Here is a 23,670-nt window from a genome sequence, read left to right as displayed (position 1 = left end):
ATCTTTCACACATCTCTCACAATATTGAACTGGATCTGAGCACTGAAAATAGGTTTTTTGATGTTGGCATAAACAAACACATGGCAGCGCCAAGCGCCTTCACTGAGTTAACTCAGATTGCCCATGGCGTTTAAAACTGCACAGACCCAAGGGGTAGTGGAGCACGACCCCTGTGAAACGCATTCCAGGGCACCAAGAGAAAACCCTGTCTTGGCCAGAAGCCTTCCCTTATTACAATAAACCAAATGCCCTATGCTGATGCAACTCTGCACAGTTGCACAGGTTTTTACTTGTCATGTAACCAGCAAAAACCACTATTGCACTTACTTTTACACGTGAGTAAGGTTCCCGGCACCCAGCGTTTATCATGAGGCATTTCTTGCTTGTCAATGCTTAATCCAAAACTTGATATGAGCTGCTGCAAACAGTAATCCCAAACACTGCTGTTGTGTCAGCAAAATTGTTTATTCCTAGCTGAAAGCAGTTGCTGTGACGGAGGGAGAAGGATCCGACACCTGATTTGGGTTAAAAAATCAGAGAGAGTGAAAGCGAGGGCCTTTCCTGTATGTTCAGATTCTCAGCTGGTCTGTCCTAGTAAAAGTTTTCATAAAGGCAAAAATTCCTGTTATAATTCATTGTTTCTTCATGGGGTGTTTTTGTTCAACTGTTTTCACTTGTAAACGTTTTAGTGGAAATTACAGTATGACTCATGACAGTGGTTTGGGGTTTGTTCTCCTTCAGGCCTGTCTATGTTTCTACTGTTCGACCTCAGTCCAAGCATATCGTTGTCATTGTGGACCATGGGGCTTCGGTCACAGAGACGCAGCTTCAGATTGCCAAAGATGCTGCTCAGGTTATTCTGAGCTCTATAGATGAACATGATAAGGTAAGTTTTCTCTAAGCAATGAGCGTATTTTCATTGGTTTTAACCATGCTCAGTGTTTTAAGTTTTCATCCAAAGCAGTGTTTTTAACTTGTGGTCCATGGACTCATGAGGATCTGTGGTCTACCTCTAATGGGTGATGAAGACTTGAACTCACTTTTGGAAGCCTGTATTACTGCAGGGGAAACATTTGAGGATCCACAGGCTGAAAGAAAAAGTGAAAACCACTGATCTAAGGCAAAGTCTTGTTTCTGAGTAATGTTAAAAGGCTCCTTCGTCTTGGCAGAGACTTTAGGTGATGGTCAGCAGTGTGATACAGTGTGCAATTAGGAGAACCATGCGCCGAGCCTGATGACTTCTGAAGTTCTAGATTGCTTTAGACAACTTTACCTTTTGAACAGTTTTACCTCTGAGGTTGTCTTTTTTTGCTTTTGAAAATGGAAATGATTTATTCTGCTATATTGGAGTGAGCTGAAACTTAATTAGTATTTGGAAGATTCCCAGACAACCATGATACCAGCAAGGAAAGGCTAAAGCAAAGGGCCAAGAAATCTGGATTTTTTTTCTTGCTCTGCCACAGATACTCTACCTGACAATGAGAAAGTCACTTAACCTGTAATTTTTTTAAGTACGGATTCCAACCAGGGGCCCATAAGGTGTTTCTGTAGGACCACAAGCAGTCCCCAGTTTGGTCTTTACTTTCAGTAATTCTCTGTTAGTAGGACCTTGATCATTCTTTCTGCTTGTTTGGTTGTTGTTGTTTTTTTTTAATAGGAAGGGAGTTTCAATCAAATCGATTATAATCTTTGCCTTAAGTCTTCTCAGTATGGGAAAAACACTTCTAACTTCTGTGCTTTTAGAGAGTTTTTTAATACAATATAATAATGCTTAGAGTTTAGCAGAATTAATAGTACTTAAATTTAAGTGGCAAAAGTGTTTGTCTTAATATAGGCCTATAATGAAGCAAATGCATTTTAGATGTATATTACTTGGTCAGTAGCTCACTGGTTATGAAACCTGTTATACGGGTATATAATTAATGCTTTATTCTATGACTGTCTTGCATCAGTCATAATTTATAATAGAGTATGCCACTCATTTAATAAGAGTGGTATGTTATGTGTGTATTAATGCAAGTGTTACCACTACATGCCTTAACTTATTTACAGGATAAAAATTGATGGTAGATTTGGCTTGCTTTGACTGAAACATTAGAACAACATAATGCTTTGACTGTGAAAAGTTCCTAGAGGTTTTTTTTTCATTTTCTGTATGCACTCCACTTTTCTATAGGCACTCAAGGCTCTCCTGAAAATGTCTCTGCTGATTTTGTGTTCAGTTATCTCTAGTTCACTTAGGCTTCTGCCCAGAACTGTGTATTAACTGTTATGTACGAGCAGAGTGAAGCTGACTTCGTCTGAGAAACAAAGACTGAAGTCTCTTTTTCTTGAAATCACCATAAGTCTAATCCTTTTCAAATTTGATGGATTTATGCCTCAAGCATTTATTTTTTAACAATTGAATTTTAAATCCACGGAATTTCTTGAGTTGGCTTATCATTGTGTTTTCTATATCGGTGCATAAAGAATTATAAATGGTAAGGTAATCCAATATAGTTTCTTCTCTTTCAAGATCTCTGTGTTAACCGTGGCAGACACAGTAAGAACCTGCTCACTGGATCAGTGCTATAAGACATTTCTGTCTCCTGCCACTAGTGAGACAAAAAGGAAGATGTCCACCTTCGTTAGCAGTATAAAGTCATCTGACAGCCCTACGCAGCATGCAGTGGGATTTCAAAAGGCTTTCCAGTTGATACGAAATACAAACAATGGCACAAAACTCCAAGGAAGTAAGTCTCTTGTTGTGCAATCCTGATTATTTCTGAGGCTTGCAAGTGTTCTCTTATTTGAGATTCTCACTTTGACAGAGGCCGAAAGAGTATAGTGTCTTGAATATTAAAAAAAAAGCGGGGGGGAGCACATGTTTTTATTAAGTAGCATTTACTTGATCTGGAATCTGCGTGAGTGACTGTTGAATGTGGCCGTTCCCTTTTAATTTATTTCACTTGGTGACTTTCCTTTCTGTTGAACTATAAGATGAAATTGCAGGATTGAATTGCCTGATAGCTGAATTAGTTTCCAAATGCGTGCAGGGAGGTTTTTTTAATGAAAATTGCTTTTACTGCAGGTTCATTGACTTATTGCTAAAACATACCTGTATGGGTAATCCGCCTAACTGGAATCGTATGGAAGTGGCCCTTGCTTCTCAGGGGAAAGGTTTTTTGAGAATACCAATTATGGGTGATATTTTATGGAGTGTGAGGTTGGCCTGGCTAAATTTTCCTTCGTCTAAGAATATCCTCCTGAATTTTGGTGTATGCGTTACGGGCTTTCTCCTTCCCATTCCCAAGATTGGGGGGGGGTGTTAATGTTTTTTTGTAATGAGGATGTGGTGAAATATGTGGAAAAGATGGATGTGAAATTGAGCGGCACGTCTGCTTGCCAGGAAGCTGTGGAAAGCAAATTCTTGAAGCTGTGCTCTGATCGCTCGTTGGAGTCTGAAAACATTGCCAATGCCACGGCAGGGTGGAGAAATCAGACCGGTCTCTATCGGTTTAGTCAATTTATGTAACGCAGATCCCGTAGCTTGGTCCTGGGCCTGCTCCAGCGAGTGCACATTCTTCATTGTCCTGAAGGGCACCAGCTGGGAACAGAAGAAAGTGAAAAAGAAAAGTCCAAGAATGAAAGTGCTTTGGAAAGACGAAGGAAGTGTGCTGCTACTTCATGTGACTCCTTCGGTTTATAAAATGGTGCTTTTGCCAACTTCTGAACTTTAGGCCATAGGTACAGTGAAACTTTTATCTGACTGTACACTGCTTAGCTGAAAGATAAGGTTGTCAAGGGCAGGTTTTTACCATCCTCTGGCAAAATGATGAAAGGGGTGCAACTTTCAAGAAAATAAAAAAAAATAAAAAAAAATAAAAAAAAAATCCAGCGCTGCTGAAGCTGGCTGGGATAAGATGCGTTAGTCATCAGTAGTTATTCCAAGAACATCAGCTGTAGAGTCTTACAGCTTCCTCCTACATATCTTTGATGTTTGACACTGTTTGTATATTAGGATTAGAAGGTTTTGGCATATTCTTCATCAGTGTGAAAACACTTTACTAGGTTTCATACCAAACAATTATTTTGGGGCACAAGTATGGAAAGTTAAAGGAAAGGCAAATGCTTTGGATTTAGGTTTTCTCTAAGTATGAAAGATTTTGAAGACCTAATGTGTGTATATAGCAAATTTCAGCATTCATAGGGTGAGACACAATAGGTTTGAGAAGAGGATGTTTATAAAACATGTCTCATTTTCTTGTAAATAATCTTTTCATCTTTTTAAAAAAGAAAAATAAACCTAGAAAAAAATATCATTCACTTCACTGTTAATTTTCTAACATCCTGTTCCCGGAGAACAATGTGTGGGTGTGTCAGGGAAGCTATTGAGATACAGCCTTGCTCCCGAATTTGCACTGGAAAAGTTAGAAGGGAACTACTGGTACGAGATGGAAGAATTGTGTGGTTGAACACGTCTGAATTTCCTGCCTTATGCTGGTTCCTATTGCAGTCCTGCTCAGCAGACCCTTATCCCAAAGTGTAAGAAAATGCTCTGCCACCGAGCACCATCATTCCCCGAAAACATTCTAGTTAAATAGGGGTGTGTGTGTGTGTGTGTGTGTATTTAAAAAATTGCAGTGTAAGTATATGTTATATACACACACACACACACACACACACACTAGATAGGTGCAGTAATGGTGCACTGAATAAAGGGCCTTTTCCAGCTATCAGAAGTGTAGTGTATCAGATAGCGTAGGATGATCAGCTGTTGAATAAGATGCCCTGTTTAGCACTGGTCCCTAATGCAGACTTAGGACTGTCTTATGTTACTCCTGCTAGCAAAGCCTTTAGACTGCAGCATCATGCCTGGCTGCAGTATATAATAGCTATGCTATAGCCTAGGAAACACATTAACAATTTTCCTTAAACTACAGCCAAAGCTGTATTAATACCTGGCTTTGCTTTTTTTCCTAGTTTTAACTGCTAAATAAAAAAAGGCAGGAATTCCCCCCAAATTAACAGCTCCTCTTAATTTGTTTGTATCAAAAGCCAATTCTAGCTGAAATTCTTTTCGAGTCATGAGGACAAAACGTACAAGTCAAAGCATTTGTAGCTCTTTAAAAAAAAAAAAACCAACAAACCCAAACAAAAAACAAACCAGATGAGACAACAAAGTTGGTATATAACCAACTAACCTCATGTGCTTCGGATTATATGGTGGTGTATGATCCCTACAAGTGTCTTAATTACATGCATAAACCACTTTTAATACTGAGATACAATATGATGAAACGGGATGGTGTGTGAGCAATGATTTGAATTTACATGTTCAAAGGCTTTGAGGCAGGCCGTTCGCTGAGAACATACTCGGCTTGAAAAACGTGTTCAACTTCGTGCGAAACGAGCCGATGATGAATGGCGGTGTGCCGTGTCACATTTCTCAAGCATTATGCTCTAACCTACACCATACGAAAGCGTCGGGTGCCTTTCATCCTGCGGCGTCCTCCAGCCATCGCGCTGCAAGTCGGGGACTAAATTGCAGCAGTGCTAATGCAGGCGCGAAGGAGGAGTAGTGGGTGAAAAGGTCTTTTGCAAGGATTTTGTGTTTCTCATGTACGCCTGTTGGGGTGCCCACCACCGTGCCACAGCAGGGGCTGATCGCACAGCCAAACCTTACTGGAAGGGAGGACGAGGAGAGACCCGCAATGTCGAGCCCCCTGCACAGCTCTTGCAGCAGCAACAGCTGGGAAAGCACCGTGCACTTTTCATGTAGGAAATACATTCGGACGCTCCGCTGGGATGCAGCTCCGCTCCGCTCTATAGAGTTGCAGGACGGGAGAAGAACAGTGGGTCAGGAGATGAAAGTTGCAGGTTTTTTGCCTTTGTTAAGCCCTCTCCATGGGCTTGGAGCAGCTTCTGCAGCACACTGCACGCTGGTCTCGCGTGCTCCTGCGGGGTTGCAGCCAGGCCAGAAGGTGCCTGTGAGGTCTGCTCGGGAGAAACAAGCCACAGTGCTTCTGGGTAGCTGGGAGGCACCGAATCAAACAGATGTTTGTTAAATGCTGTGAATGAAAGTTTAATAATGAAGGATATAATTCATAAGACTGCAGCGTGTTTATCCATTGTAGATTCCTGTGAATCTCATAAATGAAGCTGTTAGCAATACATGGTTGTAAGCAGATGTAAGGGTCTTACCACATCACTTTCCTGAGTTAAAAAGCTAATACACTTTCTGATATATATATATATATATATATATATGTAAAAAATTCTTTTTAGATACCGATATGGTCATAATTTATCTCTCGGCTGGGATTACATCAAAAGATTCATCGGAAGATGACAAAAAAGCTACTCTCCGTGTCATCAATGAAGAAAATAGTTTCCTCAATAACTCAGTAATGATTCTTACTTACGCGCTTATGAATGGTAAGAAATGTTCTTGTATTTCCAGCGGATGAAAATTCCCTTTCATTGTACAGCTAGTTTATTAAGCTCATCCAAATGTGATTCCACGCCTTATTGGGAATGGTTTGTTAATGGGTTTTGGCCCGTGTTATCCAGAGGCTGCATCCAGATGTTACCTCTTTGGTGTATAAAACTGTGTGCCACTATATGCTTATATATCACAGTGCAGCTGCTCAGGATATAAAGTATTATTGCCTAAATTGTGTAGTGGCAACCAGACTGAATTAAATTTGATAACTATTGCAACTGTAAATCTTCCTGACACTGCCCGTGTTTCCTGGTGCAGCAAAGTGAGAGTATATGTGACTTCTGTTTCAGTGCTTTGATAACTTAGGACACAACTTAAGAGTGAAGTTAAATATGAAGATCACGCACACAGTAGTTTAGCATCCTATGCTTTTTCCAACAAAGCATTTTTAATAAGAAGGCTATATGTTGTATTACTAAAAATTGCACATGGACTCTAGCCAAGGAAATTAATGCTTAAGCTAATGTATCATTTGACTGTAAATTTAAATACTCATATGAAACCTAATACGTACAAAAAGTCTTCGATTTGTTTGCAGGAATTGAGCCTGGGACTTATGTAAAATGTGAAACTTTAATGTTTAAGCTAAAGAACAAAGCCTGTTATCTCCAAGGGGTATAATACGCTCCTGGTCCTTTATGTGGACTAGCCACCGGTGGAGAAAAAGAGCTGTCCTGTGGATTTATGGGTCACATAAGTCTTTGTTAAAAGATCTTATTTAAAGTGGTGATGTGAACAGCACGTTGAATTTTTGCACTGTACTAGCTAATGACTTTTCCTAAAATGATACTAGTCTTTCAGCACTTTACCTTATTGCTTAAATAATCCTGTAGTATATTCAGTCCTACAGCAGAGCATATGTATCGTTCTGCTTTTATTGACAATGCTTTGGAGTAAGATACAGAAGGCTTGATGGAAAGTAAGCTGCTTCTATCTCCTGCCGTTTCTGACATCTGTTTCAGAGGGAGTGACAGGTTTGAAGGAGCTGGCCTTCCTGCGGGACCTGGCAGAGCAGAACTCGGTGAAGTACGGAGTACCGGACCGAACAGCCCTACCTGTCATCAAGGGAAGCATGATGGTCCTAAACCAGCTGAGTAACCTGGAAACTACAGTTGGCCGATTCTACACAAACCTCCCCAACCGAATGATCGATGAGGCAGTCTTCAGTCTGCCTTTCTCAGATGAAATGGGAGATGGTAAGTGCTTACACTGAATTTAGGTATAAAAATGTAAGAGATTAGGTTCCTCTTCACTTACATATTCCTGAACGTACTGTAGTCTTATAAGGTGATGCTTTTAGGTGTGTTCCCAAGGCAAATGTAAAATTAGCCTTTCATGCCAGTAGGTTTTTTTTAACTGCAGAAGATCTAGTTATGAAACAAGTGGTATTAAGACATGGAGTAGATAGAATCAGGTTGGATTCTCGGGGGTGAAATTTGTTCTTATATATGTGTATGTATACAGCGTCCATAATTTAATTTGTGGAGAGAAATTCTTCGTACTTGAGGGAAGCAATCTTGTCATGTTGAAATGACGCTGTGACCATGCTGCACCGTCACAGCCTTCATTACTTCAGTACTTCTGTATGTCTTGAGGCTCTTACAGGTAGGCTCAGGGGATTGCATAGGTCCCCACATTGGAGGAGAAAGTTGTTATCGTTTGAGCCTCCCTTTCCTGTGGAGCCATGCATGTGCCTTTTGAGTCATCCTTCCTGCTGGAGCTACCTTTTATTCTGTCTTTGCACCCCAAGCAGTGGCTCTTCACAACTAGTTTAGCATCCATTCCCCGCTGCCAGGCCGTAAAGGTGGGAATGCCGGACGCTGGCAGTCAGACCTCTGTAAGAGGGGGAAGGCAACCAGCTTAGCCAATGGCACAAAGAGAGATTATTAAATACTGTCCCAAATGTGCTATCCTTAGCTCTTCCTTTAGCTTCAGCACGCTTGGTCTGCCCCCAGCACCAGGCAGGGCAGGAAGGCAGAGCTGGCTGGTGATGGCTTGGACGTCCGGAGCAAGGGATACGCTGAATTTAGTGGAAGCCTGGTGATAATTTTTCCGCAGACTGTGAGTGCATCCTGAAGAATATCTTAACGCAGCAGATGGCTGTAGTCTGGTTCTCCCGTCAGTTTCTAATTTAGGCTGACATGGTGGGAAGGTGCATGGATCTGCCCTTTTACCTTAAAACTAGGTGCCACGTTACCACACACTGTGTGTTCAACGTGATCTGATCTCACCGCTACATCCAGTAATGGAGAGACTGAAGGTGTAGATATCGATAGAGACTTCTGGGAGCGTACCAGCATGTGTATAAGATGACACACGTGTAAGAAATGCAGAAATTAGTTTAGTTGTGCTCAGGGTAAGCATGCACTGCAGGGTGATCCCATTTGGGTTCTTGCCGGGGGCAGGTTCAGGAGGTAGGGAGCGGTCTTGGGCTGCTCCCACAGTGCTGGCGGAGCTCCCCTGGCGGGACACACACCCAGCCGTGGGTCCCCCTGCCTAAGCTAATACTTGCTTAAGTGTCATCTGTTCTAAGCTGCAGTGCTACAGCTCCTTTTACCTTCGGGATCTGGTGCCCTTCCTGAAGCTCAGCGTACGCACTTGGAAGGTCGGAGCTGTAGGGTTTACCCCTGCTAGTTCTTGGGCAGCTCACCTGACGTTTCTCTAGCACTGCTCCAGTGCTCTGTAAAGAGATACGACCATCACAGTGACGTTAGGAAATACATTGGTGATTTTATATTGCTTTGACAATTGAGCAAATTCTGTATTTCTTCATTCAGGACTTTGCATATTCTTAGTCTCGTAGGACTAGTACGTAGGAGTAGTTGAGAGTTACGCTGAACAGTTTTCAAGGGCTGCTGAGTTTTGGTTGTATGTTTGCCTTGTGTGTTGAGTCCCCAAACAAATTTAAGACTATTGCTGAGCAAACCTCTTCTGAGTCAGAATGCTTGCTACTTTCTGCGTTTCCTAACCTCGGTAATTAAGCTGTATTATTACTCTCTCACAAAGCCGTACCCAAGCATAATGGAAAATTTGAGCAACAGAAGGATTAGAAATGGTGCAATAGAGAAGGTTTGTCTTACATAAATATCATAAGCTTACTTAAAAGCTTATGCATGCAAATGAATTTTATATTGGTTTGAAGGAAAAGAGTCGCTGAGTTTCCAAATAGCAGCGGTGTAGAAAGTAAGAGAAATAAGGTATTACCAAGAGTTCTTACCTCGGGCACAAGATGTGTCCCAAACCATTGTGTAATTATGGGTATGATTCTCAGTACAGTGGCCATATTGGGATTTAGTTAAGCAGAGGAGGTTTAATATTCTGAATATGCAATTAGATGAGCAATAGTTCATCCCTGTTGTTGCTTTACAAGTACAAATTCTCTTCCTCCCTCCTCCCCCTATTTTTTAAATTGCCTTAAATGATGTTAAAGGAACAAAATACTATCTTGGCTTTTCATGCAAATGCATCTCTTATCTGTAAGGTATCCACTTGCAGACTGACAAAAAACCCAAAACATTAATTGTGGTGTGTATTTTAATAAATTGATTAAATGTACCTTAGGTCACTATCAGAAACACAGAAATTAACTAATTAGGGAGAGTGGCTAAAACCAGCCAGACATGACGGATAACCTGCTCAGCTTCCCTGGAGGCATGCCAATTTTTTGTCCATATTCCGGCAAGGAATACTATATAAAATTGCTGTATAACATTTTGAAATGATAAAGCTCATGCTCTGTTTCCTCTAAAAATAATTAACTAGATATTATTGCTGATGGTTTTATGTTATTTCTCTCATTCTAAGGCCTGATAATGACTGTAAGTAAACCGTGTTACTTTGGAAACCTGCTGCTAGGGATTGTTGGAGTAGACGTTAATCTCGCATATATCTTGGAAGATGTCACCTATTACCAAGACTCCTTGGGTTCCTACACTTTCCTCATTGATAATAAAGGTACCTTTTTGGCTCAAATAATCTTTTCTAGTCCCACTGAGATCATTAACCATCAAAAGGAAACTCTTAATTCTCATGTCTCAAAATAGTCTGTAAGTAATGAATGATAATATTTATTAAAAGATTAATTGCATGTAGTTTGGTTAGTTTTGCCTGAGAGTTGTCGGACAGCTGGAGACTATAGCTGGATTCATGACCTGAAATTTCTGTACTGGAGTTTTGATGTGGAAATGTTTACTTGCTGTTGAGATTTTCTACATGTGTAACATAGAGGTTTTCTATATGTGTAGGGCAAAAGGCAAAACTGGTTTGTTTGTGTGTTCAGCTCTTTTCCTCTGATCCCAACCTGTTTTTATTGCTTGGCTCTTCGAGCTGCCTTTCATTTGCAACTTACCATGTTCTGAGTTTGCAACTTCTTTGGTGATAATATTGCTTATTCACTTACATTTGTTAAGCCTTTGTAAAAATTGAGGAGCACTTGTATGTAGTTACGGTAGTCTTTTTTTTTCCCCTATAAATATTCATCCTGGACTCAGTTGTTATAATGCATTCAATGTCTGGTTTCGTGTCTTTTTTTTTTAGGATACACTCTTATGCACCCATCCCTTACCAGGCCCTACCTGCTGTCTGAACCACCGCTCCACACAGATATTATCCATTATGAGAACATTCCTAAATTTGAGCTGGTGCGGCAGAACATCCTTAGGTAAGGAATCGGGACGTAAGTCCAAACGTTAGCAGTCCTTAGGGCATTAGAAGTGTTTCTAGAGGAGTTTTAAGAGAACATAGGGTAAAGTTCCTTTTCCTATAATATCTCGGATGGATGGAAATTTTTTTATCCTATGGATACTTGGATGGAAATTTTTTTTTCCTTTTTTTTTTTTCTGCCCCCCCCCCCCCCCCCCCAATGCAGAACAGTTCTGGTTTGATTTTTTTCCTCCAACTTTCTTCATTTTATCGTTTGGTGTGCTAAGCAGTGGTTTCCACAGCTGGTCTGTGGGCTGCTCTTTCTAATCTCTCTGTTCCATGACAGGAAGATTTTCCACTCTTTGGTCTGGGTTTTTCTTTATCCTTTGTCTAATCCATTTTGAGTTTGAACTCATACATACATACACTTTGTCTTCACCTAAGACAGATAACAGTTCATCTCTTTATATCTTATGATATTTCTGTACATGTACAGAAGATGGGTTTTGCTTAAGAGCTTTCTCGGTGTTTATTAAAATGCTGTATGTTATATTTGCCAACATAGCATTCCCCTGGGCAGCCAGATCATTACGGTTCCTGTGAACTCCTCACTGTCTTGGCATGTAAACAAACTGAGAGAGATTGGAAAAGAAGCCTACAACGTCAGCTATGCCTGGAAAATGGTAAGGAATAAAAGTGACACTGTTGCAGAACGGCATAGAGTAAGTTCATATATTGAAGAGTACATTAATGTACTGAATATAGTGAAGCATGAAGTATGCTATATACTGAAGTATGAAAGGTTTGAATTACTCAGAAACACCACAAATGTTATAGTGAAGAACCAATGAAATTACCATTTCAGGTTTGCTACCACGTCATCTTCAGAGACGTGTCTGTATGGATGCTTGTGTGCTCTTTCTTCATGAAGGCACTCATTTCATAAGATATATGTAATGTACAGTCACATAGCCATTATACTTGTGCTTTCCCAATCGAAGTAAATCTGTACTGGTCTGATGTCATACTGCAAGCCAGGTGACACGCAAATACCTACCAGAGACCACATTTGAGTACAGTGCTGAGGCAGGGTTTAGTATTAGGTCATTCTTTTGCTTAATACTGTTGTTATGTTTGGGGCAGAGTAGTATGGTCCATTAATCAATATAATTGGGAAAATGTCAGCTTTTCATTCTGATGCTATCTTTTTTCAGAACTGTAGCAGTAGCCAGTAATGATGTTTGCTGTAATTTAACACTTTTCTTACAAACATCAGTTATATCGAAGCTTTCATTGAAACTAAGTACGGTGTGTACGCAACAGGCTATATTACCAGTTGTAAGAGCTTTAAGAGAGCTTCTAGCAGCTGTCTTCCTTTCTTCAGTTTAACTTTTGAACGTATCTGAACACTAATCTTGACCCAGGGATTAAAATGGAATGTAAAGTTAAATATAATCCAGGTGAATTTCGCTGATGCCAGAAATAATTGGCTACTTTTTTGTGCCAACAAACTTAGGAGGGTACTTGTGGATCATTTCACAGTATTAAGTTAAATCCAACCTGAAAGATTAAGCTAAGCAGTTTTAAGAGATTAAATCTGTCATTGTGTAACAGAAATTCACATATGAGGGTGTCTGGAGCTAATTTTCTAATGTTGTAATGCTACATTAAATATCAAACACCCTTGCAGAGCAGCTGGGCAACTCCAAGTTTTGCTAGTCTGATGTACTATAGGATACTTAAAATATACAAACCAGTAAAGCATGTGACACATGCAACGCACAATTAAGAGTGGTAATGATAAAATCTTATTTTCAAGAGTAATTCCCATTCTTCATAATGGGAATACCAGTGTGTTTTTATCAACTGTGAACCTGAAGCCTCTCCTCTGTTAAGACACTTCAAAAAGTATCCACAAAACAGTGTTAGAGATTATTAGTAATTGAGCAACAAATTGAAGGTCGTAATGTAATCTTTTTTCCTGAAAACTAAATATTTTTATTTTGTGCATAGCCTATGGAAAAGTATTTTTTGTACAGCTTAGTGGCTCCGATACATACAGGATGATTACAGCCTGGAATGTGGCTGTATGGGACTTCAGAGGACTGAAGACAAGTGTCTCTATCCTGTATAGAGACGGATATGGCTTGAAAATTTTACCTGCACGATCCTTTTCTCTGTTTTCTGTAGGATCAAGTCCATATTGGCTTCTTTGAAAAGGAGTTGTCTGTTTTCAGAGAGACTGGGAACTGTGATCCTTGAGAATATGGCAATGTGGTGCTGTCTTCCAGAACTGGACGAGATGAGCAATTAAAGAGAATGAATGCTAAATAGAAAATAAGTTCTGCAACACCTCCACTTTTTTGTTTGTTTGATGACTTGCCCATGTTTTTCAGGTCCAGGACACATCCTTTATTCTGTGTGTCGTGGTAATACAGCCAGAAATACCTGTTAAACAGCTGAAGAATCTCAACACTGTCCCCAGCAGCAAGCTCCTGTATCATCGACTGGATCTGCTGGGCCAGCCAAACGCCTGCCTGCACTTCAAGCAGCTGGCTACCTTAGGTAAAGCTTTCTTGCAGTTCGTCTTGACTTCATGCATATTTGTGTAGAGTGTGGCAGCAGAAAGTAAAGCTCTTCTCACAAAACACTGGAAATACTCTCCTCTTGAGAGGCTTTTATTTCCAAGGCTGATTTTCTAATCAGCTGTTACCTTCTTAGAGCTCTTCATAAATCATAGCTACCCTGCTCAACGGCGAGCACTTGCATGGATGAACGCAGTGGGACTGCTCATTAGAGTACGAGATAAATGCACCCTGAGTCTTGCTCGATAAAGTTCCCAGCGGGTGGAGTGGGGAGAGTGAGAGATGTCTCACCAAGCCTAAAACTTAAGTTCTCTTCTCTTGGCTGTAAAGCAGCTTATTGACAAATAACACAAGTAGGATGAAGTCCCGGCCAGTCGTGCAGGACTACTATTCTTTTGACTTTGGATTTATGCAAGTTCCTCATTGCCATAAGCATTTACTACCATCGATCCATGTGAAGTCAGAAGTTAAGTCTGTTGGGGGAAACTGAGAACTTCAGTGGTGTGATGGTTTCCAGACCCTCCTTACCTGCTCAGAAATTCTCAGATTACTGATGCATTCCTGCTTTTGATAAGCTAAACTGATTCTGCTCTACCTGTCTAATTTCAATAGTTGCTCAAACATTACTGGAAGGAGGGAGAGTCTCCAGGCAGTATAAGTTCTAGTGTCTGGAAAGGATAGAGAACTTAAAAAGCATAATATATCCTAAGAACATAGAGGTTTTTTTATATAAGCATCGTAAGTTGCAAGCTTTCATATTTAAGTATTAATCTTGCGGGTTTTTGCTAAAGTATATGCTGTATTGTAAGAAGTTCTGAATGAAGTGCTTTTGTTTGTAGCAAGGTTTGAAGGTCTCATGGTGGATTAGCGGCACAGTTGTGATATTTTCTTGGCTATATTGCAGTGCCACAAATAGCTAAGTGAGATTAGACTGGAGGAGTTATGGAGGAACTTGACAAACCTATGGAAATTGCTTTGCCAATTGTTTAAAATACAGGGGTTTTTCCTTCTTTAATGTGGTGCCTAGTCTTGATTATCTTATATCCAGAAAGACAAAATATAAATGGAAAATATCCAAAAAACGCAGTAGTAAGCTGACAAGTGGAAAAACTTCATGCAAAGCAAAATGCAATCACATCAGAATATTTGGTCTGGGAAGCAGATGAAGGACTATAACAGAAGTTCATAAGTGATGACCGCAGTCCATATGGTTGCTGGATGTATGGTGATGTGTTTTAGAGGAATGTGAATAAAAGCAGAACACTTCACGTACTCCAGTGAAATTTTTCCTCTGGAGACCATTACACATGGGGAAATTGGGTTCCATGGGTCAAATATTCAGAAAAGGCATTCTTCTCAACCTTCAGCTCTGCATTATCATAGTCGTTTTTCTTTTTAAAAAGAAAAAGCTGTCTGGTATTGCAGTTTCTGCACAATGAAAGTTTACTTTCTAGTCTGTTCTGAAAATCACCCCAGAGAGCTACACTTTTATTGGTAAGCTCCCTCTTCTGCGCTTGTAATTGTCCATTTGTTCATTATCTGTAACGGAAAGTGCTCATTTTCGTTTTCCTCTGCCATATCCAACCTAAGCATGGATAATTAATTTCTTCTTCTTTAACACAAAATCTTTTCTTAAGGGAAAACAGCTTCTGTAATCTTTTGAAAAGTAGTAATTCAGAACTTGTTTAGACTTTGAGAACAAAGGCACTAAAGTCTACCAGATAACACATGGAGATCAGAGTAAGTGGACTAACTTTGTGACTTCTGTATTTTGAAGAAAGAAAGGTAGTTCACGTGCAACATAAATTTTGTCAGCGCCCGGGCAGGCAAGCTGCACTGGTGAGCGCTCTGGTTTGGGTGGAGAACTTGACATTTCCTGCCCTCGCTCACAGTCCACCCGTGACCTGAAGGAGCTGTGCGCTTTGCATACTGAAGTGTGGGAGAGAGGAGGAACATGCGGAGGATACCCTTTCGTGGTACGAATGTGTTTACTGTGCAATACGTGCAATTAATTGTCCTTAATTTTCTTATATTTTGCTATTTTTAGAAAGCCCTACGGTAATGCTCTCTGCAGGCAGCTTCTCTTCTCCATACGAACATCTCAGCCAGCCCGAGACGAAGCGGATGGTGGAGCATTACACAGCGTACCTCAGCGACAACACACGCCTGATTGCCAATCCTGGCCTTAAGGTATGTCCTTGGTGCTGACTGCTCTGGGCAGCCCTGGAGACCCTGGTTTCCTCACATCCCACACCTTCATCCAGGAGGGGAGTGCCTGAAACATTGATCTCCTGATGCTCGTAGGGTTATGGAGTGGTGGTTTGGAGTGGTATTCCCATGCCTGGAGAGATGGCCATGGGCTTCAAGGCCCAGAAGAGTGGAGAGAGGAGGGGAGAGGGCTTCCTCCCCAAGAGGGGGGAAAAACAAACACTCGAAAATTAAAGCTACGGTAAATTCTTAGCAGGAATACCTTTGTGTTCTTAGGCATATAAATGAGAAATTTCTATTTTGCATGCAAGCGGAGCAATATTTATGTTTACGTGAAGTAAAGAAGCAAACTCTAAAAGCTGCAGAGGTAACGACAACAATATTTCATTATAATAAGCTTTTCCTTTGCTTGGAATGTGCCAGATGCATCTGGTGTGAGAAGACTTTAAACAAGTAATTGAGTTTAGATGATCTCCGATCACTCTTTAGGAAACCCCGCAAGCAGCTTATTATCTTTTCATGCAAGTCTTAGAGGAACCCTGCTAGGTCCGCCTTTGTTTTGCAGTTTTCTGTCAGAAATGAAGTAATGGCTACCAGTCACGTCACAGATGAATGGATGACACAAATGGAAATGAGTAGCCTGAACAGTTATATTGTGCGCCGTTACATAGCAACCCCCAATGGGGTGCTCCGAATTTACCCCGGTTCCCTCATGGACAAAGCATTTGATCCCACCAGGAGACAATGGTGAGTTTTTAGGGTCCTGTTATCAAAGCTTTGGATAATCTTGGAGGGCAATAAGGAAAATATTTGGTATCGATTTCATAGCCTGGGTTTTTTTATGGCCAGCTATAAACTATTTAACTAGAAATGTTTTCATCGTGGGTAAAAGGCTCGGTGCTTAAATACAGCTGGTTAAAACCTTTATTGGTTCTAATTTCAACCCTTTTTATTTTAAGTGATAGATTCTGTTTCATATCCCTGCTATGGCAGATGGGAATATAAATATTCAGAAAAAGAGCATCCCCTTTAGGGATTAGCTAATTCGAGAGTGTTTTCAGCTCCTTGTGCCCTTTTTGGTTGTTAATATTTTGGTCTGTTTGTTTGTTTGTTTGCAGCGGGTTTCATCGCTAATTTAAAGTAGGAATTTGCTGGCTCGACAGTGCGCTATTAATTATGCACTAGCACCTGATTTGGGAAAATATTTGTATGCATTACAAATGAGAGCCTGAGACATGAGAGCGCTCTGGAGTGTGTCTTGACGTGTGTGCTTTGTTGAAGGGAGCCAGCCAGGTGCTGCCGCACAGCGACGCTGGGAAAGGCACGAGCCAGCGCTGGGTCCCAACCCTCCAGCTGTACGGGGAAGGCTCTGAATTGCTCCTGGCATTGGCCATGCTGCAGGTCTCCTGACCCATGTTTTCCCTGAAAAAATCATTACCATAGCTACTGATTTGCTTTTCTTCAGGTTTTCTTCCTTTTTGGTGTTGTTTTTTGCTGACAGAGAAGATATTGGAATTTTGCTCTCTTCTTTTGTAGTGAGATGAACAGGGTGCATTCATGTTGTAAATTAACTGAATGCACTTTTACAATCCCTTGGCTTCATTTTAAAAGCTCTCAAATTATTTTCATTATTGTTTTTGGGAGGGGTTTTTTTTTGCTTTTACACTTCACTGATTTTTTCCAAACCATGGTTTTGAAAAAGCCTCCATATGCAGCATGCCATAGTGTCTTGTTTTTTATATAAAGCCAAATGGCAGTGTTTTGGAAAGAAGATGCAAGCAAAGCACTAGTAATAAAGTAGAATTCAGCCACTTGCACAGTGCAGACCAGACTCATGGACTGAAAAGCAAAGTAATAGATTTTTCATACACAGAAAGGTTTCCAACAGTTGGAATGTTTTATAAACTTTCTTATGACAGTAGGAAGATATTTGACAAGATTGCGGCTCATTTTATGTTGACAGTAAGTTTTAAAAGAGATTGTAATTTGTAATCACTTTCTGACATCTTGCCAGATTTTCATGTGTGAATTCTGCCTATAGGATGTCCTTTCTCCTGCGTTTGTAACGTAATAATTTTGCCAGTGTTTGCTTTGAGTTTGAGACTCCCCTGGCACTAAGTCATAGTTGTTCTGGGGAAAAATATCTAAAATGACATTACGCGTATTCTGTGCAGAAGTAAATTGAGCTTTTATAATGCAGTTGTATGCACTGAGGAACCATTTATTGAGCAAGTCTGTTTTAGGTCTGGGTCCTAATCATACTTAGGTACTTGTTTAATATTAAGAAACATCAATTTGGTAGCACGTTGATCGCAGTGTGCAGAATTCAATGTTTGTCTGTGTTTCTGCAAAATCAAGGATACTGTCTTAAAGTTTACAGTAACCCCTTTTCACTAATTATGAGTGTTTCTTTTGGCTGCCCGTAGGTACTTGCATGCAGTGGCTAATCCAGGACTAATTACCTTTACTGGTCCCTACTTAGATGTTGGAGGGGCAGGCTACGTCGTTACGATCAGTCACACAGTCCATTCTTCCAGGTAAATGGTGTTTTGAGGTTTGTGTCAAGCAAGAATGCTCTCAATTATCAAGATGTGCTTTGGGTAGGAGAGAAACACGCTGAGCAACTCCTACGTGTTCAAGAACTGAAAACCAAACCTGTTTTTAAGGTGCTTTTGATGAAATGTAATATAACCTTGTGTAGATTCAGTGGAAATAGTATATTTAAATATTATGAAAAATCCACGTTACATGAATAGGTTTATATTCTGTAGCTTTATTGATATATGAATAATAACAGCATATAGCAAAAAAGATTAACTGGTGAGAATGTGCTCCTGGACGAACCTGAGATGAGATGTCACGTATGCAAGACAGGGACCTAGGAGGAGGAGAGGGATCGCTTTCATCAGGCAGTTTGGGATATGGTCCCTCTCTGCTGGTAGTCAAATACTTTTTCATCAAGACAGCTACTCCCTAAATTTCCTGAAGTTACTCACACTTAAACTTCTGAAGTTGTGTGTACCAGGGTGATGTTTGGAAGGAAATAAGAGGTGAAAGCAGATCTACCTAACTGCAAATAGTTCACAAGACTGTTTTAAAGTTCTGTCCGTACTCCAGAAGTTGGGGGAGCTCCTCGCCTGGGGTGTTTAAATTGGGCACTTCTGGACAGGGGCTTTCAGGAGTAAGAAGAACTTGAGGAGAAGCCTGTAAACCTTCAACTGCCCTTACAGGATTGCAGAAAACAAATCGGAGTGGAAACAGCGGCCTGTGCCTTTGGGATTAAAACCAGAATGAACATCATAGCCATATAGGCAGAAGCGTTTTCTTTGCTAATTAGTCTTCTATGGTTTAAAAAAAGGAAAGGGGAAATTCGAATGTATCTTCATTCAAAGCTGATCAAGAGAATCCCAGCATTTCCTTTCTTCTCAGTACAGTGAAATATTACCACCATGAGAAGCGGAGTCCGCCTCTCTATGAACATCTTGTCGGTACGGGAATGACCCTTCCCTCGAGGACCAGACTTGTTTTGTTTCAGCTCCTTCCTGGCCAGGCCCCCAGCCTAAGGCTCAGGTTCGGATTGAGATGTAGGATGTTTAAAGGAGGTCAGTGTATAGAATATATACTAAACCTTTCTATCGTAAGCTCTCCCAAGTTTCAGAAATAGTAGTTGCTCGTTTTGGTTTTTATACGGAGTCTCTTCCAAGACTTCCACTGAGCATGTGGCTTCTGCACACGCTCCATCTAAGACCCCACCAGTACGAAGGTAACTTCCAACATTGCGCTGGTAAATACAAAGCACAAAGCCAGCAGAGCCCGGGACACTGCTTTTCTACTCTTCTCAGAGACATCTCGGCTTTGTTTGGGATTTCTCACCACAGGACATCTGCCTGTCTTTTTTGGCAGGAGTATTATCAGGCCTAATGCCTGCGTGGTGCTTCTCACAGAGGAATTTACTTAAGGGAAGTAAGCACTTTTGTAAGAAGAGAAATGCAATTAATCAAAATTCTGATTTTTATCTAGCAAGCGACGGTTCAGTTAGCTTTAAGAACTTAAAGCTCGCTATTAGAACATGATTAAAGAACGGTTAAACAAAGTTTGGCAGATGTGGGTGTGATTCCTGGGTAAATATGACCTCTAAAGCTTACACTCACATGCAGTTATAATCCCCAAAGAGGTCTTAGTTAAAAAAAAAAAGCGGAGGGGTGGGGGAGGAATCAGTAGAGTTAATAGGAAACTCGCATTAGGAACTGCTGTGTGGGTTTAAATAACAACATTAGTTTATCTGGAACTGACGCTGATCTCTCATTCCCATTTTATGTATATCATTTCTTTTTTGGAGGCTGGAAATAGAAGATTCATGCAAAAAGTTATTTAATACAGCTTGCATCAGCAAACCAGAAGGATTTAATGCTTAAAAATGAATATAAAATATTTACAGCATTCCTAATGGCTTTTTGTCTGTTAGGACAGAGCAGTAACTTCGTAGCTTGATGCCTTGTCACATACAGTGAAATGTATCTGTGCTGCTTCACTGTCATCCTTTTCCCCATGCCTTCTCCATGAAATGGGTAATGTTAAAATTAATTGAATGCAGGTTTTTAGAATCTATATTTATAAATCTACAAATTAGATTTGACTACATCTTCACTGTACCTCTTTAAAAGCAAACAAACTTCAGTCCAGTAAACAGAGTTGGTTTTATATGGATTAGGGGTTGCCAGCAGCCTCTACTTTGTATAGTCCAGCTGTGCTGTTCAGTTATTTTCTTTTTCTAAACATTTTTATTCCTATCTTCAGAGATAAAATTATTTAGAAAAGTGAATTTTAAAAAGTAGCAAGTCAAAGGTGTCTCCTTTGTCATCAGCATAAGGCCCACAGAGGTGCAAAATAGCACGCCCTGCGATTTGAGGATGAGCTGATCATTCTGCGTCCTTCGGGGATGAGAGGTAACTTGGTCTGGCCGAGCCATCTCAGCGCCGCAGGAAGCGATGCTCGAGGATTCGGGTGTTAGAAGTGGAGGAGTGACAGAGATTCCCTCATTTGTTCCAGCCTCAGGCTACTGCGGATCACCGCACCATATAATCATCTTCGTAACTGCCATAATAAATACTAGTTATTTTCCTCTATTATTGTATTAGAAGGCTTTTGTTCCAGAACCTCACTGCTCTGGTGCCCAGCTGCCCAGTAGGGATTCGCGCCTTAGTTCACGTGCATTGATTCAGGAGGTCTGGCATCTCTGGATGTTTCTCCTGAGGGGAAGGTGGGGATTTGCCGGGACAGGAAGTTTTGGGAAAATAACAACATGAATAGAATATAATTTCTATTTGGAGCTTTCAGCATCCAAATGGTCTCAGCCAAATGTCAAGACTGTGCTTCTTCCAGGAGACCTCTTGCAATTGCTTCACTGATGGTGAGGAAAGTTAAAACGATACAACGGAGCAAAAGTAGCGCTTTTTTACCTTTATAGAGCTGTGAGAAAATACACTTCCATACATCTGCCTGAGACTGTTTTGTCGGTCTTTGATGTATCAGTTGCTAAGGCAACTGTGTATATTCCCGAACTGGTGTGTAAAAATAGGAACACAAGCGCATTTTCAGTATGGGTGAAATATTGCAGTTCACAGCAGCTCTTGCTGCCGCTGCTGGTGAGCATCCACAGAGACTCCAGGTTCTGCCCTTTCCCTAAATGTTTATTTTATGGTTGCCCTACATTGGAAGAAGATCCTGAACCGGAACATTTGTGAAGTGATACGGTTTTAAATGTCACTTGACTCTCCGTAGGCAGTGGGAGGCAGTGTCAGGTTAACGTGAATTACTCCTGTTTAATTCCAGCTAGCACGGATAACTGGCCTGTTGGTAGGATGTGATTTGAAGCATTTAACACGGTGCTGATTAACCAGCACCTAAATACCACTTAGTTGCCTGGTGCAAGGTAACCTCATTCATGTCTGTACCTTGACCAGCTTTTTTTTCCGGCTGAAATTCATAACCACTCCTACACTTCGGAATTTTGGGGATTTCGCAAAATGTCTGCGGCAGCTTCATATTCAGGTCCTAACGCTGGGGGCTGAGCAAAGAGGAGCCATGCAGAACGTAAACCCCCAAGGCAGTGGGGAATTTTTAATCCTGATTTATATTGCTAAATATTAAACGTCTACAGGTGGTAGGGGTGTATGTAAGAGTCGAGGGAGAACAGCCCCTGGGGAGAAGGGTCGGTTCCTGGGTGTGATCCACTCTGGGCTGTCCCCTGTCTCCTCCACGTGCTGGTTGTATGAGGTGCAATTTATGTGGAGAGACTTCAGGATTTACAGCAAATAACTAACACTGGTAAGTCACTGTTCCTGCCTTTACAGCTGCTACAGCTGTTCATGCAAACACAAGCAGGGTGAACTGAGCTTCAGTGCGGAGGTGTGGATTTGAGCTGCTCATTTATATGCCAGGAAGCCAGTCCCCTTTTCAAGTAGGGAACTGAGTAATTAAAATATTAATTATTAATACAGCCATGAAAGCCTTTTTCCTTTTTTTCCTCCCCTCTTTGCAGTGCACAGATGTCTTCAGGACATTCGGTGGCAGTAATGGGCATTGACTTCACCCTCCGATACTTCTACAAAGTTCTCATGGACCTGCTGCCAGTTTGTAACCAAGACGGAGGAAACAAAATAAGGTAAGCCGTTCCTTCCAGGCAATTAATATCTAAAGCCTTTTTGTTTTCTTTCTTCCTTAACCAGATGACCCAGAGGTACTTTCCAACTTAACTTATTCTAGGATTCTGTTACTTTCAATGTGTGTTCTCTGATTTCCACTAAAATTTGTGCTTTTTCTTCTCATAAAGATTATGTGGACTTTTTTGTTACACAAGATCAAACTGTCATCAGCTAAGTAAACAGTCTGCAGGAATACAAAAACAGAAGATAATGGAAATTTTTTTTTGTTATATTTAGACTTCACTGAAATCCTGGGCTAAAAAACATTTCTTTATTAGATGAACACACTTCCCATTCTCTTCTATTTGTTTTCATTTTCACTATTTAGTTACTGTGAGCATGTAATAATGATGTATTATTTCTAGCTATTTTAACTATGATTATTAAAATATACTTTTATTATATTTTTCTCAGAAATACATAGCACAGCACTAATCAGAAGAAGTCTGATTTCGTCTGGAGTATCTAATTTTATTTAGACCTATGTGTATTTTAATTGTTCCTCTTTTTTGGAAAATCACGTGGGGGGAGGGCAGGGGTAGACTCTGGTTTGGATCTGGAGTAACTTGATAACATGGTTTGGACATTGTTATTGTTTCTTTGTTTGTTTTTAAATCTTAAATTTGGGAAGGGAAGTGGTTTTCTGCCATCCTCCCAGTTCTTTTCTGGTTTGGTTTGGGTATTTTTTAATATATTTTATGTTGTATTAAAAAAAAAAAATCAGGATTTCTGGTTTGGCATTCCTCCCCCCCCCCCAGTTAAAAACTATTAATGATCAACGAGGTAAGATGCTTTATTCTGTTTCTACGTTCCCTAACTGAGGAATTTCAAGCATCTTGTTAAATGCTTTGTTAGACGACTCTAACGTAGAAGCTGGATCTAATGCTTACAGCCTCTGCATAAATGCACGCAGGTACGAAGAGACACCTATTCTAACTATCTGGCAGGCATTTGGGTTTTTTTAATGTATCTCTACTAAGCTTTTTCTCTCTGCAGTCGTTCTTGGGTAGTCACAAGCCTACGCATTCTCCTGTTTTGTATAGCGTCT

General features: G+C 40.6%; 1 protein-coding gene across 1 annotated transcript in view; it reads left to right on the top strand.

The window, feature by feature from the left end:
- Positions 1–23,670, top strand: part of CACHD1 (cache domain containing 1) — a 112,058-nt gene that overhangs the window by 76,225 nt on the left and 12,163 nt on the right. Inside the window, exons 6-17 of the mRNA XM_075155598.1 lie at positions 742–886; positions 2,516–2,732; positions 6,268–6,417; positions 7,447–7,680; positions 10,289–10,438; positions 11,021–11,144; positions 11,691–11,808; positions 13,522–13,690; positions 15,758–15,900; positions 16,484–16,665; positions 18,345–18,455; positions 22,460–22,582. Coding sequence (XP_075011699.1) covers positions 742–886; positions 2,516–2,732; positions 6,268–6,417; positions 7,447–7,680; positions 10,289–10,438; positions 11,021–11,144; positions 11,691–11,808; positions 13,522–13,690; positions 15,758–15,900; positions 16,484–16,665; positions 18,345–18,455; positions 22,460–22,582 — 1,866 coding nt within the window. The remainder of the gene's footprint in view (positions 1–741; positions 887–2,515; positions 2,733–6,267; positions 6,418–7,446; positions 7,681–10,288; positions 10,439–11,020; positions 11,145–11,690; positions 11,809–13,521; positions 13,691–15,757; positions 15,901–16,483; positions 16,666–18,344; positions 18,456–22,459; positions 22,583–23,670) is intronic.

The sequence above is a fragment of the Calonectris borealis genome, chromosome 8 (genome assembly GCF_964195595.1).
Source record: "Calonectris borealis chromosome 8, bCalBor7.hap1.2, whole genome shotgun sequence".
NCBI classification, from domain to species: domain Eukaryota; kingdom Metazoa; phylum Chordata; class Aves; order Procellariiformes; family Procellariidae; genus Calonectris; species Calonectris borealis.
This window is presented reverse-complemented; position numbering and strand designations above follow the sequence as displayed.